Source organism: Leptonotus elevatus, chromosome 1 (genome assembly GCF_054856555.1).
Source record: "Leptonotus elevatus isolate MCC_2025b chromosome 1, RoL_Lele_1.0, whole genome shotgun sequence".
NCBI lineage: Eukaryota > Metazoa > Chordata > Actinopteri > Syngnathiformes > Syngnathidae > Leptonotus > Leptonotus elevatus.
The window spans coordinates 20,754,936-20,776,147 of record NC_141239.1 but is presented as its reverse complement, the minus strand read 5'-3'; the positions used below and the strand labels follow the sequence as shown (position 1 = coordinate 20,776,147).

Sequence of the window (21,212 nt, the reverse complement as noted above, 5' to 3'; positions counted from 1 at the left end):
GCTCACTGTAAGTTGCTAGCATAGATGATAAGTAGGTGGGGTTTCCATCCACCTATTTTTATTCAAAGTTTTATTTCAAAGTTTCCAAAAAGTTTTTACACTGAGAGGAGGTCGATTTTTCAGCATATGGATAAAACAAACAAGTGAATTTTTACTATGGAAGTGCGAATAAACGATGGCAGGGCCATGTCTCACGTTTTAACCGAATATTACGTCACACATATATTCTATTCACAAAAAAATGGCTGCGGAAAATAAAATTAAGGTAAGTCGAATGTACATTTTCACAAAATGTGCTTAAAAATTTTAAAACATTTGGATAAAAGCTTCATTACAAATGCAATTGTAGTGCATAGTCAGTAATTAATCCTTTTTTTTTTTTTTACATTTTTGGAGCAATTAAGTAGAATTGGATCATTTGTGTGGTCTTCTTACCTTTTGGCTTTGATGTAATATTCCAGACAGTGTAGTCTGGCTGTCCTTTTAAAGTGTCCTTGGATCTTCACCCAGCCTAGCTTCCAGTTCATGATATGTGAGGGTCGATATAATGACAATTAGCCAAATTGTGGCAGCACAATGGAGACCAAAATTGTTCTAGGTGTATTTGGTTATATATACATGCATCATATAGAGTGTAGCGGTATCGTGGTGCCTCCAAAAATTCAAATATTACATTGGCATTCAGAAGTAAAGCAAGTGGGGGGGGGGGGGTTAGCTTATCACAAATACTAAAATAACATGCATTGACAACATTGAAACACATTAACAGAAGATTATATCAACATTTAAAGTATTTAAAATTAAAGTACGCTGTAAAAACACTTGTCAAAAATCACCCAAATTGGGTCAAGAATGGACCGACCCAACTTTTTCAATTATTGAATCCAAAAATTTGGGTCAAATTAAAATAACAATCCACAAAGCAACCTCTTATATGACTTGTTTTGTGTGTTACTTTTTGGGTAAATTGAATAATTCAAAAAGTGGGGTCGGCCCCTTTTTGACCCAATTTGTGTCATTTTTGACCCAACTGAGTGTAAAAAAAATAAAAGCAGTCTAAAATTACTACATAATAAGACCGTACTGTGAAATTGGTTTAAAAATGTTTAGAAGACCTTAAAAAAAAAACACCTGGATTCCAAAGCATTTACATCCGGGGCTGATTTGCATACAGCATAACAGCGAAATGCCGCTTCACCATGTTTGCTTTGAACTTGAACCTGCTTAGAAATTGAGCAAATCTGCAGACTCTCGCACTTGCATGAGACAGGGCTGGCCCTGGAAATCAGTCTGATTGCAGCCAGAAAAGAAACGGGGTGTGTAATAATTCTTTATCCTTGAGATATTTTGACATGTCACATCCGTGTCATTGCGACACTTTTTTAAACTGATGTCTTTTCTAAGGCAGCTGATACTATTTCACATATAGCGATATTCTCATTTGCTGTAAGAGTCAAAACATATGGCAAACCTCCAAAGAAAAGTACTTTTGATGGTTTTGTGTGTTTTCAGATGCAAAGGCAGCAAGGCTGGCCTCTTTCCTCTTGCCACTTCTCCCCTGAATGATGGCCTACAGTTATTTATCGAATGCTTTCTGCTCTAAATTGCTCGCGCCAGTCGTCCCGATGAAAGATTATTGATGTTGATTCCTCTCGCTACCGCTGTCACTCGTCCCGTGTGTCGCCTGGGGAAGGAAGGTCCTTCATTGTCTTTAAAAAAAAAAAGAAAAAGAAGAAGAAGAAAAAAACGATCTTATCCCGGAGCGGCATCTCCATTATTTTCCACTGTCAAACAATAAATCTCGTTTGTGGCATAAGTAATCTTGAGAGCGGTTGTAAAATATCACATGGTTAGCGAGAAGCTCTTGTGACTGGTATGGTGTTGCTTTATCATGAATGATGAATTATCAGTAACTTAATGGGATTCTTTCTCTTTTTCCACGCCATAAATCCTCACCTGACTTCTTTCTCTTTTTTGCCGCGTGTCATTTTGATGATTTTTAATTGTGTCCCGCCGGTGACGTGCGGCAGCTTTGTGGCGCCGCGCTCCCGCTAAACATTAGTGACACCTCATCTAAACGACTCAGTAACTACTCGAGTATCAACCGGCTGTCTGATTGAATGTCTCCTGCAACACTAGTTTTACCCCCTGCCGCTTTCTTCTTTAGATTTTATTTTGACGATTTAGCGTGAATGCGTTCATCCACAAGATGGCTTCAGTTTATGGAGAACGCCAGTCATAGGCAGACGGAATGAGAGATTACTGGTGTACATCAGACTGATTGCAGATATGGTAATGGTGTGGCTGTTTATTTCAATTAACATACATGCTGGCCTACTGCAGGGATGGCCAAACTTAGTCATGTACGTCTTGTATTGCCATAACAGCAATATTGCGATACTGAATTAATAAATCTTGCGTGTCTCGGGAGGCAAGACAGAAATAGGCAAATGATTATTATTAATAACTAACTTTTATGCTTAAATAGTAAACAGTTCACCTTTTTATTAACTCATTCACTCACAGACATTTTCACTGGAACAACCCCCTTCGCTCCCGGCTGTTTTACTGGATTTTGACTGATTTTGCAAGGCCCGCAGAATATTGTGTTTTATTGCCATAAAAAACATGGAACCTACCAAAAGAAAGATTAGAGTCTCTTTTTTCATCAAGAAAAAAAAGTATATTTCTGTCTGTTTCCATTTTGCAGCAATTAACATTAGAATATAGCTCAATTTCATCATTATTCACAAATCTGTTAATCTGAAAATCTGCTTTTTTTGCAACATGGCCCTGGTTGATCTCTTACACTCTGCTGCTACCTGCTGGCCGTTTTTGTAATAACTACCGCTGCTTCAACCGTTCTCTGCCGTTGAGAGGGTTCTTTATGTTCAAGCATAAAAAATAAAAAACTTAATACGTAATAAATACGTCTTTTGAAACACGTAAAACATTTAAAATAGAACGCATTTATACGTTTTCGGGATCAAATGTGTTAATCGAGCATGCCATACAATTCAATAATTGTTGAGTGATGCATTCTTCTGGATGCAGAATAGTCATTCAAATATGAATTGCTATAAATATTACAATGGAAATCAATTAAAATATTTTGTAGAATTTTTGTTCTAATAAATACATAAAATTCACGATTTAACCGTTTTAAACAATATTCCACTGCATTCTGTTGTCGACTATCTTCGGGTTCGCATTGCAAACGTCACATGCCACCAATCCCAGAGATGTCAATGTAAGTCATCAACAGGGGGGCGGTGCGGATTAAAATGTCAGGCTCCTGAGATGTTTGAAAACGGATAGATTAATTTTCTTAATTCTCGTGCCAGCAATGCAATATGAATTGAATTACCGTGTTCATGCTAGTGGTAGCACAACATATTACAATGAAACAAGACTGACTTGAGTTTGACTTGAGTATCCCATTTGTGCGATAATACAAGGCTCAAAATAACTTTTTTGCCAAACAATGACTTTATTTGAGAAGCAAATTACACATTTTTACAAACATTTTTTGCAGATTAAACCCAGGGACCTACAGCAAGGGTTTTATTAAACATTAATAATAAAAATCTGACTGTAGCGGGGAGGTTGAATGTTGGGCTGCAGCTATCAAATATTTCAGTATTCGAGTATCCTACTGAAAATTCTATAGAATAATGGTGTATTCGCATAAATGATATTTTTACTGAATAAATTTTTTCTAGAAACAATTTCCAACACGTTACCATTTCTTGCATCAAAAACACAACTTTACTTGAGCAGCTAACATTTTAGCATGCAACGTAATAGTAGGCGCATGTCTGTGAATTCATGAGTTTAGACCAGCTCGGAATAAGACAAATATTTGTTATACTAGTACAAGTTTGGAAGCCTTCTAACTAAAATGAAGACACCTCATGGTGATTAATATTTTCATCAATTTTAGTTTGTGTGTTAGATGGTTCACTTGTTAGTTAATAATCATCAAGAAGGATTTTAAGGACTTTATCTAGCCCAGGAATTTTTAATTTTTTTTATTAACACTTTTCAGTTAATAAAAAATTGTGAATATTAACTCATTCGTTCCCAAAAAGGTGTAAATATGTTCTATTTTTAATACTACCATGCTCCCAAAGACGTATTTATAAGTTTTTGTAAATGTTTTATTTTATTTTATTTTTTTATGCTGGAGCATACAGAAGGCTTTGATGCAGCCTCTGAACTGAAGAGAATGGTTGAATAAATGGTAGTTATTACAAAAACGACCAGCAGGTGGCAGCAGAGCAAAAGAGGTCAACCAGGGCCATGTTGAAAAAAGCTCATTTACCCACAGTTTTAAACAGATTTGTGAATAATGATGAAACTTAGCTATATTCTAATGTTAATCGCTGCAAAACGGAAACAGATAGAAATGAACTTTTTTCCTGATGAAAGAAGAGACTCTAAAATTTATTTTGGTAGGTTCCATGTTTTGATAGCAATAGAACACAATATTCTGTGGGCCTTGCAAAATTAGTCAAAAACCAGTAAAACAGTTGGGAGGGAAGGGGGTTGCTTCAGTGAAAATGGCTGCGAGTGAATGAGTTAAAAGTTTTTTGTTAACTTAAGATGTCAGATAATTGTAACTGATTTCAAAAGCTGTCCTAAATGGTCTAAATTATATAACTCAACTTTTGTCAATATTAAAGAAAAGCATGGTGGGCGGGGCATTGGTTAGGGCCCTAAATGACTAGCTACGGCCCTGCGCTGAGCCAGTGACGTCGCAAGCTGGCTGGCATCCCCGAAATGTGATTAGCGGCGTGCGCATTGATGAAGAAGGCAGCGAATTGCTGCGAGATTTAATGTCAATTGCACAACACATTGACAATCGACACTTCGCCGTGGTAATACGCTTCCGTCGGGCACAAAGACACGCTCACGCCGCCTCACAAAGAGAGCAGAGAGGGGGAACAAGCCCCTCAGCAGCGACGGCCACTCTGATGTTTTATTATTATTATTATTTTTATATTCGGAACAATCACAACGTGTTATGGGGTTACGAACATTCAGTAATTTCCGTAACAGTTTTGCATCTCAGTGTATTTGTTTGAGGTGGTAAATGAGAATTTCTACTTGCTCACTGTTAATATGAAAAATAGCTGTTTAAATACAATCGCTTCTTGTTCATCCCAAATGTGTTTTGTAAATTTCTTCCACACCAAACTCATCCCAGCAGGCACCTTGCTGTGCTTTTCTAAGCTCTTCCCACAAAGTTGCCCCTAAATATCTTGGTAAGATGACAAATGACGTGTCAGGTGTGCCATCCCAACTGGTAATCCATCAATTAGTTGTTTCTTTTAATACATTTGCGGGGCGTCTCATGCCGTGACTGCATTCAGCAAATATTGGAAGGGAGTTGTTCTTTTCATTAGCACCCGGCGGTCGTCGTGTTTTGCACGTCGCCTCTAATTGCTTGCCGAGTTTGTGATAGGAAACAGCACACGCGCACACACACACGCAGAGAAATAGAGACAGCAGTTCTCATTTGGGGGGGAGATGTCCCGGAGCGCGGGCCAACACGGACGGCTATCCCTCACCGGCGCGGGCCCCTCGCCGTCACCCTCTGTGGGCCGCGCGCCGCCCTCGGCCACGGCCAGGTAATAGCTCTGATGAGAGCCCTCCACTTTGTTTCAGAAATAATTTGCCACTCCTGCCGCCTGCAGCGGCCGCGCGGTAATAAAAATGAATCACAGCGCTAACCTCTCCAAACTTGTGCCGCCTCTTCCTCCACCCCTGCAACAACGCTTTAACCCTTTCTACCCCTTCCGCACTTTAGTCTCTTAAGAAGGACTCACGGAAGAGCTTTAGAATGGCCTCGAGCTCTCATGGAGGAAGAGTAATTAATTGGGAGGACTGAAAGAACGGTTCTGCCTCTCTTTCTCTCTCACTCGCTCGGTCGGTCGCTCTCTGTCTAAATCAAAGCCACAGGTCAGTAATTAGGCCTGCGAGGGAGAACCACACTCGCTAATTACCCCCATGCCACCAGGTTGACTGGCACAGGAAACTTTTTGTTCGACCTTAAAGATGTCAAATCGTCTCTCATTAGCTGAGTCTGCGGCTCAGGCCATTTCGGAGCCGGCCACACACGTGACGTTATGATCAACGATCGTGAATATTGAACGGGTTCGACATTTGTGATTGTCAGCCTGACTGTTATATGAAGAGATCAGAGAGGGAAAATATTTTTGAAGCATCCGATAATTGGGCCTTTGCTGATTTTTATCAGAAAGGGGTGGAATGTTGGGTTTTTTAAACTTACTTTAACCAGAATCCCGCGTCACATTGTAGCCAAAGCTACAATCCTGTTGGATTCATGCGCCTTGTAAATCCTTGGGAAAACCGAAAACAAGTTGCCGTGACTTTGATTTCTTCTTCTTCTTCTTCTTCGTCAGATGAAGAAGAAGCAATTTTTGCCAAAAGTACAGAAATAGAGAACGGGTAGTCATGGCAATTACGTTTCCATTTCCACAAGGATTTATAAATCGCATTCATCCGCCAGGATTGTACTATAGGCTACAATACGACATGGGATTAAGGTTAAGGGAAGACATTTGAAACCTTTTACGTAATTAAGTCAACCAAGTCGACTTTACAAAAAAATAGGTAGACTTTCTGCCTCGAAGTTCCGCCAGAATCCAGTATTATAATAATTAGGGGTGTCAAAATACTGTGTTAATTTTGAGTTAATTTAAAGTTCCTTTAATGACACTCTTTTTTTTTTTTACACGCGATTAATGACCACCCCTTACTTTGGTGAGCCTGTACTGGGAATTCCAGTCGTAATGCAGCAAACACGTCCACGTCAAAATTTGGCAGCAATAAATGTAATAAAAATGCATATATTTGTGGAGACTGGGTTAAGTTGTATTTTATAATTTAAAAAATGTGCAGAATTTCACGTTACCTTATTTTAAAGATTAGATAGCTCTTAATATGAAACGAAAAATGCACTGAGCTGTCACCAACGTCTTACGAATGCAATTATGCCATCTAGTGGCAGAAAAATTACTTCAACACAAATCAATAGCACACTCGTTTTTTACAGTACAATACATCTTTTAATTTTAACTTAATTTTATGAATTATTATGAAATAACTGTAATGACTAAAAGATGCAAACATATTTTTATTAGTTCAGCATTTTTTTACACTTTTAAGTTAACAAACGTATGAAAACTTAGGAAAAAATATTTTACTGTACATTTTATTGTACATTTAAAACAGATTTATTAATTAAAATGTGTGATTAATCGTGAGTTAACTATTGAAGTTATGCGATTAATTACAATTAAAAATTGTAATAGACTGAAACCCCCAATTATAAAACAATGATTCCAAAATATAACCTGACACTCAATTTTGGGTTTTCATCACTTAACCAGTAGAGGGCAGTCATGTACTAAACGTGCCTAGAAGAAGACAGGAACAGGAAGTTAGTTATTGACCACAGGTAGCTTAAAAAAAAAAACTCAGGTAGCTAACAGCTAGCTCTACCCTTGTAGAGACACTATTACATGTGTAATGTAGATATAATGATGTATATGTGAACTAAATGGTAGTGTGTTTGTTTCCCTGAAATGTAATAGCTAGCACGCTAATGCTAATGGCAGTTGCTAACCATTTAGCATAGGCTAATTCTGTTGGTGTTTAATGATGCATACGTATAGAAGATAATAATTTAGGAGTGTCTGTATCAACTTGCGTCCAACCTTTACGTAAATATATATATATATATATATATATATATATATATATATATATTATTTTCTTATTTTTTTTATTTACCTTTACGTAAATATTAAGTGGGCGCTCAGCCGTCCTCGTGTCCTCCTCCTAAAAAGTTTGACACACTTAGCAACAGTAACTAATGTGGTGCGGATGTTATCAAAAAGAGGATTTGGGCATGTCGGGGCACAAGAGCGGCGTGTCGTCATCCCCTATCTGCTTTGTGCGCGAGTCAGGGGTTGAGCAGGGGTTAACAGCATGAGCATTTAAGGGTGTTAAGCCTTGCCGGCACAAAAACACAGCCACTCCATCATGGCCGAGTGTGACAAGCTCATTAATGTCACCAATATTCAACACATCCGTCTACTTGCCCGCGGCACCCAGATGCTCGCCCGTCCAGTTCGGCTCGGAAAGACAAAACAACCTTTTGAATGGCGGCCACGCGGATACCGTACATCTGTTCACTGGGGAAACAGGAAAAGTGGCGACGACTCCACCTGTAAATGACATTTATAAGACGGCGGTCTCGTAAAACGCGCACTTTCTCCTTGGTGTTTTGAAAAGGTTTCCAGTAAAAATATTTTCCAAGCGATCGCACTGCATACGGATGTGCAAAAACAACTATTAACCGTGTAATATGCCAGGCCACTTGTTGCCCATGGCATTTTGTAAAAAAACAAAACAATTTTAAACACTGCACTCAAATGCAGCCACTGCATGTTTTCCCTTCTCTTATCCAAAAGTGGATTTTAAAAATGACTTTGCGGGACACATTAGGGATGCAGTAACGTCCAATTTGAGAACGGTGAGCACAAACACAACAACACCGTCATTGTTGTTTTAAATTTGAATGTGCCTGAATGAACATTTGACACATGTCCTTGCTGTCAAGTGTTTACATGGAAACACAAATCAATGTTAAATGAAAAAACACCTTTTTAATTGTTTATTAAACCCACATAGTTTGTAATCTTGGCGACCCACGGAATATGAAATTTGTGAAATTGTCAACACTTTGGCACTGTGTTGCCTCATGGACACACTATTGCATATAAATTTCTGCCTTCATGACTTAAAATGCTTTTATTTTATTTTTTTATCGGTGCTTGTGTATGCTCCGTGACGCCTTATTCTTACGTCTCCATGCAAACTTTAACCTTGAAACCTTGTATGTCGGGCCTGTTGTAAACGGAGGACCACCTGTACGTTATTCAGTGGCAGGATGTGCATTTTTGGACGCCTGGAGGGACTTTCCTGACTTTATCCACCCTTTTAAAACCACCATTATCACATTACAACATCAATACTAGGGATGTAACGATATCCAAACATCACAAAATAATATTATCACACTATGAAGGTCACGCTACGATAATTATCACGATATTGTGGGGAGGTTGGTGATCTAAAAAAAAAAGGTCACAATGTTGTAAAAAAAAAAAAAAAGGAGCTCATACTAAAAAAACACAATATTGTGCTTTTGTACATTAGAGCAAAGAAAAATATCATAAATATTATATTTCAAAAATGTATAAATATAATGTATATATTGAGGCACTTACTTGCTAATGCAAGCACACATTGGATTCCTCCACATATTGACTCGCTACATTTCCCTTTATCTGACCATTAGCGTGGATTTTAAACATAGAGGGCCAAAACATGCCTTGTGAAAATTAAACTGCACTAATAAACTAGCCACCAGAGGGTGCCCGAACTGCACAAATGGATATCAACCTGACCTTTTTAACAGATGTGCTGCTTTTAATATCGTGACATGACGACAATGACATATTGTGGCCGTTTTAATATCGCAATATCACAATATTGCCGTTATTGTTACATCCCTAATCAATAGTATGCCAAAAATTCAATAGTGTGGCACGTGCTTATCTGGAGCAGTACTGACTCAAAATAAAATGCATCATACTCACCAGAGATGCTGATTATTCGCTCTGTTAATCTCATTTGTTCCTAAAAACGTATAAATACATTCTATTTTAAATATTGCCATGGTCCCAAAAACTTATTTATACGTTTTTTTTTATGCTAGAGCATACAGAAGGCTTTGATGCAGCCTCTGACCTGAAGAGGTCGCTTAAAGCAATGGTAGTTATTACAAAAACGGCTAGCAGTTGGCAGCAGAGTATAAGAGATCAACCATGGCCATGTTGCAAAAAGGTTTTTTCTCCGGTGTTTTCAACAGATTTGTGAATAATGATGAAACTTAGCTATATTCTAATGCTAATTGCTGCAAAACGGCAACAGATACAAATATACTTTCTTTTTTTTCTCATGAAAGAAGAGACAAATCTTTCTTTTGGTCGGTTCCATGTTTTTATAGCAATAGAACACAATATTCTTTGGGCCTTGCAAAATCTGTCAAAATCCAATGCTTCAGTGAAAATGGCTGCGAGTAAATGATGTGCAGCTTGCTACAGATATGATTTGTGAGTCGAAATTGGCTGCTCAAACCAACCAATCAGGGACCGGAAAAATTCTTAAATTAATGATGAATTTGAAATCTGATTGGTTGAAGAAATGGGCTCACAGCTGATATAGTTTAAGTTACAACGGCTCGGTACTAATTCTGAAGGCCATAAAAGAAAAGATAGACATGGCAGGGATGGTCAACTGGCGACACATGGGCCCCATGTGGCCCACAACCACAAACTGAGTAGCCCCTTGATGAATTAAAAAAAAAAAACGTTTTATTTTATAATTTTTTTTTACAAACCCAAATAATTCTTAATTTATATTTATATCTTAATCTTATCTTTTTTTTGGGGGGGAGGGGGGTCTGTTTCGGAAGTGTGTGGCCATATTTGGCCCTCCCAGTGGCACTGATGAAATATTGTGGCCCCATCATTTAAGTTGCTCACCTCAGCAAAAATTGGCATTTAGATTGTAAATGCCAACCAGTGCTTTTGGTATTGTTTACGCTCACGGCTGATTTCATTCATCTCTAAGAAAACCACGGTGATTGGTTCCCCAACTGAAATGATATGGTAACTTCTCCAGCCACAACAACAAAAAATAACGAAAGTGAAGCTAACTGTAGCGCTATGTGGAAAAAGGGGTGGCATATACTGTAGCAAGCCTTATTTAGCACTTTTGGCTGCTTCGTTTACTGGATTGTTGGCCCTTAGCAACCTTTGATAGTTTGGGGCCCGGCTTTCATTGCCTTTTCTTTTCTTCCTGTCGCTTCCCTCTTGGCCCCCAACTCTCTCTCTCTTGTCCTTGTGCCGCCGCCGCTCTTCTTCTTCCCTCCCCTGGCTGGGGCCGCATGGGAATGGGAACCTTACGAGGTGCCCGACTGTGAGCTCTGTTCAGGCTGCTCGGTCCCGCTCAACATTTCTCCTCTTCACTGCGTCCATTTGATGTGCATGCAGTCAATCTGGACGTGTGGACTGGAGGAGGAGGAGCCTAAGGGAAGCTTTGATTGTTGTCAGGGGGACGGGCGTCCTCCTCTTCCGATGGTCCGGCGCGGCGTCTCAGTTTCCCTTCCTATAAATCCCCGATTGTCTTTTCAGGCTTGACTAATTGTCCTGGTTTGTTGCTCTTTATTTGAATCCAGTCATGTGTTCTTGACTCCGTGGGCCCGCGTTGAGGAGAATCATTCCGCCATTTGCCACTTAATTAAGTCAGGGTCAGGAGCCATTGCTCAACAGAGAGCTCTAATAGAATTTTAAAAGAAGCCTTTCTACTGTTAAGGCCACCTTTATGTTGGTGGTTCAAACGAAAGAGGACACCAGGAATCCCCTTTCCGCAGCAGTCCCAGGAAGGTATTAGTGTTTGTATGTTTTCCCCAGTTCTTTTTAACAGCAATTACCAGGAAGGCTGGTTTAAACACAGCTTGTTCTTAAGCTGGAAGCAACACTGGCATTTTTTATTGGGAACTCGGCGCTCCCTCCTGTCCCCTGAGTAACAGCCAAACGAGGAACAAGTATGCACTCAAGGCTGGAGAAATCGGCGTATAAAAGTAACCACCAAGTCCAATTTCCTAAATCTCCCCCCATACTGAGAAAATTCACCCCCTTGAAGCCGCCCCCGCCCCTTTCTTCGACTCCCACCCTGTGCCGTCCTGCCACTTTGACATGCTAAATCTGCTGATTTTATTTTTCTGCCTCCTGCGGTGAGGAAGTGTCCTTTTCAAAGCGCTGCGCTTCCCCTCCCGACCGTCTAAAGCCAACCGCTGTTTGGATTGCTCTTCTTTTCCAAACAAAAGACAGAAGCAGGGATTACCATTTCACTTCCTTTCACATTCTAGCTTTCAACTAGACTTATTTGCCCCGAGATTTCAGCAGTGAGCTCGGTTAACATTGTTAGAGCACGTGAGACAGACTGATTCATAATGGCAACAACATTTCTAAAACTAATCATGAAAAGCAAGCAAGTCCACTTAATGACCATTTTGACTTTTTAACATGCTAGAGTTCTACAGCAGGTCCTGTTAAACGCGTCTGTAGACACCCAATGAAAACTAAACACATTCAAGTATCTCTGTTTCCACAAAAACTGTCTAACGTATACACATATTGTAATTTAACTGGTCTGGATTTCATAATAAAAACAAACTATGAATATGTCTGATATTATGAATATTTTGCTATACTGTATTCATATATTTTTAAACGCCACGCAACGTAGCTTTTCTCTCTTGGGCCCAAACACATTAACTCATTCACTGCCATCGATGGCTATAGACCTCAAACATTCATTTAAACTATTTCTATTAGTTAAAAAAAAAAAGTCCCACTTTTGTTAACAAGAGTATGAAAACCTAGAATTTTTTTCATTGTACATTTAGAACAGATATCAATTTGTGATTAATCGTGAGTTAACTAGTGAAGTCATGCGATTAATTATGATTTGAAAAAATTATTGCCTGACGCCCCTAATTTTTAATAATCTTTTCTTTAATAAAAAAAAGATTATTAAGAATTAAGAGCTTCAGGCGATTACATTTTTTCCTGATTAATCGCATACCTTCACTAATTAACTCACGATTAATCACAAATTTTATATCTGTTCTAAATGTACAATGATTTGTTATCTAAGTTTTCATACTCTTGTCAACAAAAGTGAAAAAAATAAGTTAAACTAATAGAAATAGTTCAAATGAATTTTTTACGTCTATAGCCGTCAATGGCAGTTAATGAGTTCATTTGCCTTCTCTTTTGTTGTTCAAAGTTGGATGTTCTCCACTTTAATACAGTTCAAGCCAAACCTCTGTGAAAAATGGACTTAGTCTCCTAATTCCGGTGTTAAACACACCAGCCATGTCAGTCTTAGCTTAGCAATTAGCATGGCTTCTTTCCACATCCTTTTGTGAGAAGCGGGTGATACTTGTCAGAACAGAAGTGTAGCTTATTCGCCCTCACGGAGGTGATGATTACCGACTTAAGAGCGACTCCGCAACGTGTTTAGCCACAGTAGTAGCCAGCCGGAGCTTGTTGCTACTTTTAGCTAGCTTGTTGCTCCACTTGAAATGTCGCTGTCAGTTTAATAACCAAGTCTGTGCACTTTGGGACCATTGTGACTGTTTGGCAATGTCCTGTTAAAAGTGTCGTTTTAAAAGTGTTGTGCAGCTAAACAACCAATAAAAACATCTTCTTTAAAGCCATGTTTTCAAACATGGTCTTCCATCTCATAGCACACCTCCTTCAGGTGTTTAAAAAAAACACGTTTTTATTAGACTTAAGCCTCAGCAGTGAGCCCGTCTTGCCCCCCCCCCCCCCCCCCCCCCCCGCATCTCCCTTGGGTTTACTTTGTAACAAAAGTGCCCTCCGGGCTGCTTTGTGTGAGATCTTGACGTCCTCTTAATGGCTCTCGCCGGCCTTTTTTGTTTGGCATCTTAGTGTTAACTTTCTGCCTCATTTAACTTGTGCCAATTCACCAGGCCGACATATTCAGACTCTCATTCAAAGTTTGGAGCCCGCTGATTTACATTTTGAGCCCCATCCAAAGGGTTGTAAATCATATAGCGTTTTTCAACTTAATTTGTCGGCGAAAGAATGACGTTCTCTCGGCACCGGAAATAAGAGAGGAGGGCGGCACGGCCCCTTCCTGCTTGAAGGCCAATTGATTTGCTTAACAGGCTTGTCCTCCTCGCATAGTGACTGACGAGGGATTGATGGTCTAACACCATAAAAGTTGTCAATTGCCTGCCATTAGGGCGCTATTGTCGGATGCACAATACCGCCGTTCGGAAGAAAAGAGCTCCTTATGGTTTAGTGAGGACAACGACATTCTCCTGTGCATTTTCCCTGCGGCCCTGACAAAAAATGAACCATATGCTTATCAACCAAGGCCGCTTTACGAGGTTGCTGGCTTTTGTTTTTGTAGTTCATCAATCGGCGCTTCGTCTTCCACTTCACGTGAACGTTTTTTTAACAGCCTCAACTCGCTAAAATGATAACATATGTAAAAACCCTTGCATCTCCTCTACTACGTTTTATTGTCATGAGATGGATGTGTTCGTTTGTACGTCCTGTTCAGTGTGCAGGTAAATCCATCCATCCGTCGTCTTCACTTTATCCGGGGGTCAGGTCAAAGGGTCACATTAAGTGTGTAACGACCAATGGAATAAGGCTTTATGACAACTTGTTTTTAATATGTGTGAAAGCACTTTCCTTCAAAACATGTATTCCCATTTGGAGCGGTTGTCGTGTAAACCAACCCAACGCGAATGAGAGGTTACCATTGTTAGAACTAAGGCACGGTAAGGGATTTCTTCATAATATTTGATATATTTAATATCCAAGAAGAAAGCAATTTGACAAATTTCATGAGCACAATGCAATTAGTCGCATTGTCCTGGATGCGCTGTTAAAATGAGCAATAAAACCAAAGGTTTTACAACTTTGTGTTTTTGAACCCGTGCCTCTCGTCCTCCCCTCAGAACTGTTCCCTTTACACATTGCAAATATTTCTATTTCAGACCACACCTTCTCCATTGGTTTGATCAAAAAGAGACAAACAATCACAAGGAAATAAGAAAGAACTTCTCGAAATTAAGTTATATTTGGGGAAAAAACGTTTCTTTCTTTTTTTTATGTAATAAAGAAATAGATAAACAAATAAATAAATAAATAAATAAATAAGGAGCCAAGAAATTCCACTTGAACATTGACTTAAAAAAAAAACATTAACCATTTATCTATGAATTATGGGAATTTCCCCCCAAAAAAAATGCAATTTCAACTTTGCGTAAAATATTTGTGTTACTTTGCTTCCCATCGTTTCAAGCTTAAATAAATATAAACCTATAAACTGCGTCAGTATCAGTTGATCCTAGGAAGCCCTCATTGCCTTTGCAAAAACTCCTTCTAGTATTTGAATTCTTTGCTTGATTCCTTTTGTTCGTATGAAAACCATATTGCTCCTGGAAAGATATGTGACGTGTGTGGCTGTGTACAAAGAGCGGGGATGTGATGTAAAACTTTTGAGAAACTAGCAGGAAAAGCAATATTGAGGATTTGTGGGATCATTAGACTTCCATTACCATGTCAGAAGTTGGGCGTCATTGTACTGTATTACTCTTATTGCAGGACCAATTTGGTCACCTTATTTAGACAGGGTCCAAATATTATAGCTCACACAGTTCATTCACCCATATGGACAGTTTAGAGCAGGGTGGGGAACAATTTACCCTGGGTGCTACATATGACCCGTATCGTTCCTTCATTTTTACATTTTTAAGGGTCCTGTATTGTTTGTTGCTTTAATTTAGTTGTTTTCCCTCTAAAATTGGTTAATTAAAATGCGTTTCTTATTGGTGTAACCAAAACTGATCCGAACCGGAGAATCGGTTTTGATTAAAAAGAGAGTACGGTGAATCGAATCGTTCTATTTTAAAAGATATCAAGATACGTATCAAATTATCAAATGCCATGTTCATATGTATGTAAAATGACAAGGAGCTTCTTCGTCATATTTGGATATTGTTTGCGGTGTCCCCCAAGGGTCAATTTTGGGTCCCTAAACTGTTTCTCTTGTCCATCATTGACATTTGTAAGGTATCAAATATTTTGAAGTTGTTGTTGTTGTTTAATGATGACACCGATATTCACATTATAATTTAATGAATACAATTAAATTGTATTTATTATTTTTGTTTTTTACCTCTTGTACAAGTGACCTGGCCAATATGTTTTAAGAATTAGATGCGGCCCAACACATGTGCACACCCCTGATTTAGAGTCTTCATTGAACCTGAGATACTTGTTTGTGGAATCTGGGAGGAAGAGTCCTCGGAGAGAAAACTCACACAAGTCCAGGAAGAACACCCAAACTCCATACAGAAATGCTGCAGATTCGAATCGTACCCATAATCGTACCCCAAAACTGGAGGTGAGGCAGTTTGTTAGTCATTTGTCTCGTGTTGAACATATCGTTAGCATAATTGCCTGAGTCATTTTTGAATGTTTTTAGAAAATCCAATTGCCTCAATTCAACAATTTCAAATTGCCATGACCCGGATAACTGAGAATCTACACTGACAAAAGGAGAAAACATTTTTAGCAGGCACTTTTGTTTTTTTCGTTCACTATTGTGACAATAAATTAGAAATGACTGCCAATTATTTTGTGAGACTAACAATATTGTTAAAAGAAGCGGTTGTCCATGTCAATCAAACGGGATTACCATTACGTCTGTAAAGTCAGATAGCGCAACCGTGTCTCTGATTAGCACGGCGGCTAAATGTCCCCGAGTGTGAAAGGAAATGGAAGGCAGCGAATGTCAACTCCCGCGAGGGTCCGAAGCGTTAACTTCTGTCACTCATCCGCACATCCCAACAACGGCCTCCTCTTGCCTTATCAGACACCCCCGCCCGACGGGGTCACGGGGTCAGTGGCACAGTCATTCACGTACTGATATAGATTTTTTTTATTTTATTTTTTTTATCTGCGCCGGGTTTGTATACGCAGCTAGAGAAGGAGCGTGGGGGCGGTCAAGATAGATAGCAAAAGATGGCATAGAGGACGGAGCCTTCTCTGGCGTTCTATTCTCTCGCGTCAGGATGGACTTGAAGGAGGACCCCCCCCCCTCATACCCCCCCCCCCCTCCCTCACCCTTGTCGCTCTGCGGCCATTCAGCGCAAATCGATGGGACTGGAGGACCGGGTCTCCCCTGGGGTGCCGCCGAGACACACCGCTTCTTTTGTGGGACAGCGCTGATGAGAAAAAATAGAAATGTGGCATTGTCCGCTGCGGATGCGAGCGAGCGGTGAAAACGTGTAACCTTTAGAAAGCTGCCCCTCACTTCCTTCACGTCACCTTCCAGCATAATCGAAGGAAGCGGAACCAACACATTTGGCTTTTGGAATCGGATTGTGGTTAATGGTTATTCGGAGGGAACACATGGACTCGTTTGATGAAGAAATACAGTGTTCCCTCGCTATAACACGGCCTCACGGATTTTTTTAATGCAATTTTGCATGGTTTTTTTTCAGTAATTGTACATATTTTATCAAATTTAAGGTTTGAACAATGTTTAAATAAAATAAATTTTATCAAATGTAAATGCCTCAATGAGAAAAGTGTATAAACTGTATGGTGAGGGTTTTAGAGCCTTAAAACCTTTATAATAAATATAAAACATAAAGCTAACTACTTCGTGGATTTCATTTATCGCGGGTATTTTTTTTAACCTAACTCTATCAGAAAACTAGGGAACACTGTATTTCACATTATATACAGACATTATAGCCCGATCGCATCTGGTACCGACACAACTGCCATGAATGCAGAGATAAGAAGAATCTTATTCATGCGACTTTCCCTGCACGTGACCGGGCGGGGCCACGTGACGAATGGGCATGCAAAAAATGTGTATCTATTACACTTACTTACTATTATACTTCCATATTGACACGTTTGGAAAAAAAATCCTCCTGAAAGCGGAAAAACGTTTTTGTATTATTTGAGTTTTTGTTCTGTTTTTTCGAAAATGTCTGCGTATATAACAATAACCCGGCTAATATAAGCTGGGTGGCTATTATAAAGCTCCAAATAATTAAAGATAAATGAATATTAATTTTTTTAATTATCTTTTTTTTTAGGCCAATGTGATTGTGATATTTGGCAGAATTTAATTATAATCACCGATTAATAAAAATAAAAAAAGTATGTATACCTAATAAAATGACCTGTTTTTTTATAACACATTAAAGATATGTACTATAGGCATTAAAAATATTTTCTTTAGTATTTCTTGAACTATACAACAGGGAAATCATGGCTGACTATTTTTACCGATTTTTTTTTCCGGTGGGTGGAGTAATGTTTGTCTTTTTTTGTGGATGATGGTGTAATGTGTTAATGTATCATTAAAAAAAATCTGAAAATTTATTAAAAGAGCTCAATTTGTACGATTGTGTGAAGGCAACACTTTGTTTCTTTTTTAAATCAAACCAACTGTGCACTATTTATTTTAAGGGTAACATGAAATGAATCAGCAGAAATGCAGTTCAGTGGTCCCTCACTACTTCACTTATTGCGGATTCATTCTATCACGGATTTTTAACCCCCACCCATTTTCAATAGTTCGTACCCCATGAAATTCTGTATTTATACTGCTATTTTTGTACTTTTTTGTAATACTCTATTTGAGTAAATATATATAAACAGCTCTTTCTTCCATTCAATGCAATCAATTACATTTTTGGTAAATGAACTCATTTGTTCCCAAATACGTATTTATATGATTTTCTGTTGTTTTTTATGCTAGAGCATACAGAAGGCTTTGATGTAGCCTCTGAACTGAAGAGAACGCTTAAAGCAATAATAGTTATTACAAAAACGGCCAGCAGGTGGCAGCAGAGTATAAGAGATCAGCCCGGGCTGTGTTGCAACAAGCTCTTCACCAGAAATGTGAATATCGATGAAACTTCGCTAAAATTCTAATGCTAATTGCTGCAAAACGGAAACAGATAGATATACTACTTTTTTTCCCTGATGAAAGTAGAGACTCTAATCTTTCTTTTGGTTGGTTCCATGTTATTATAGAACTAGAACACAATATTCTGTGGGCCTTGCAAAATCTGTCAAAATCCAGTAAAACTGCCGGGAGCGAAGGGGGTTGCTTCAGTGAACATGGCTGCGAGTGAATGAGTTGAGAAACGTGTACCGTGATAAGTTGATGTTGTAAATGTTGAAATTTTTCTTCTTTTAATTCTTCTTAGCCAAGTCAGTGTCCCATCACGGGTGAGCTATTTTTAGAACAGATCCCAGTTAATCTACACAATGCATGTAGATTTCTCACAAGTAGAACGGAAAGCAATTAACATCAATTAGGTTGCTTGTTTATGCAACTCCGCCAGAATAGCTCATTAAGGTGAAAAACAGTATTCACAGTTATTGAAGAAAGAAAGAAAAAAAACTTCTTTTTTTTTCTTCTTCTTTTTTTTTATGACCTTGATGATTTTTGACCGCGTTGACCCCGCCTGACGCCGTCCGCCATCTTGTGCCCTCCAGGGAGGAGAAGGAGCGCTGGATCCGAGCCAAGTACGAGCAGAAGCTGTTCCTGGTGGGTCTGCCCCAGTCGGACGTGCCCCTGGGCCAGCAGCTGCTGCGGGCGGTGGTGGAGGACGACCTGAGGCTGGTGGTGGTGCTGCTGGCCCACGGCACCAAGGAGGAGGTCAACGAGACGTACGGAGACGGCGACGGCCGCACGGCGCTGCACCTCTCGTGCGCCATGGCCAACGTGGTCATCACGCAGCTGCTCATCTGGGTGAGTCGCGCGCGCTTTACATCGCTGGACAAATTGATATGTGGGAAGAGATCGCGCATGAAATGGAAAGAAATCAGCTGCAGCTTATTAATCTCGTGCAGTGATGACGTTCCTCCAGTAAAACAGGATCATATTTACAAGAATTTTTTTACACCAATAAAAGCAATTACGAACCACATTTTTAGAGCTTTCGTCATGGAACCAACGCGCAAACCTTTCGTGATTGAAAACCCGATACGTAGACAAATAACAGCACTTTGTAAACAAAAGGATGACTGTCATGTTGTGCGCGCATTCTTAAACGGATTAAATAGATTCAAATCAAATCACAAATATGCTCATTGAGAATGTATTCATAAAATGATAATGGAGAAAAAATTCAGAACGTCAGTCATTTTTTACAGTACAATGTTTTTTTACGGACCTTTTCTTTGTTCTTTATTTTCCTTTTTTTTCTTCAAAATTTCGAAATTAATTTAAAAATATATATATTCAAATTTACATTTTGAGTAATATTTGCTACTAATCTTTGAACTTTTTTATCAGATGTCAAACTGGCTTTTTTATTTTTTAACTAAATCAGCTCTAAAAATTGTGAAACAATTTCTTTTTCCTGGTTAAGATAAAAAAAAAAATGTTTTGCTTGATCTCATTTTTTTTGTTAAGCTACATTTTTTTAAATAAAAAATTATATTGTTGATAATTCTGAACTAAAATTTTATTGTTTTCCCTAGTTTTACCTACTTATACCAAAATTATAATAATAATTATTATTATTATTATTGCTGTTGTTGTTATTAAAAAAAATAATTGTAAACATTTTCTGTTTGAAATTAAGACTACAAAAATGTAATAATTTTAACAATAGCAAAATTGGAACACATTTTAAAGTTTGGGTGATGTTTTTTTGGGGGGGGTTGAAAAGCTTTCTTTTTTTGCCTGAACCTTTTCTTAATTCTCAAGGGTTAAAATCCAAAATACTCTTTTTTTTGTTTAATCCATTTAGTCTGACCAGTGACGTGCAGTGAGCTCTCGGTTTGGGTAGGCAGGCAGTCGCAAATTGAGACGCACACACCAATTGCACACTTTTGTGTCGGCAGGCGAGTGTACAACGTATCCTAGGGTGACCATCTTTTCATTTCCAAAAAAGAGGACACTCAGCCCGACCTCGGGATCCTTGATGCTCAGATACAAGATGCCATACATTCAAACAATTTTAACATATGCCTCCTCTGTATGGGTAGAAAATAAAACAAAAAAAACGTGACTCTCTTTTGAAGTCTCACATTTTTTGCCCCGCAATCCATTTTATTTATTTATCCATTTTACTTCGAGCGGGGTTCGTACCCATCGCCTCCGGTGCGGCAGCTCAACATTTGCCAAGTTCTGGGCCACCGTCAGCCAGTGTGCAGTCTGCCAGCCACGGTAAACGTTGCAGTGCACAACGAAAAACGGACAATTTCAAACCCGCCCGGACGCCCGGAAAGAATGTAATAAAGTGAATATCTCCCTGTAAAGCAGCCTAATTCCTCACAAAATCAAGCTAGCAATAGCAATGCCAAACACCATGTTAAGTGAAACAGCCAGTTAATCGAAGCACATCCACAAAGCCAGTCTTTCCTTTTGCACCATTCTTTGTGGAAAGTACGAATATTTTTTTGTCCCTTACTTTGCTGAAGATCCGCTAGCTAAAGCGTTGGTCTCCAATCCTGTAA

At 39.0% G+C, this 21,212-nt stretch overlaps 1 protein-coding gene across 2 annotated transcripts in view; it reads left to right on the top strand.

The window, feature by feature from the left end:
• agap3 (ArfGAP with GTPase domain, ankyrin repeat and PH domain 3) overlaps positions 1-21,212 on the top strand; it is a 123,301-nt gene that overhangs the window by 98,253 nt on the left and 3,836 nt on the right. For both annotated transcript variants that reach the window (XM_086083215.1, XM_086083206.1), the window contains exon 17: positions 19,242-19,497. In XM_086083215.1, the coding sequence (XP_085939341.1) occupies positions 19,242-19,497 (256 nt within the window). The remainder of the gene's footprint in view (positions 1-19,241; positions 19,498-21,212) is intronic.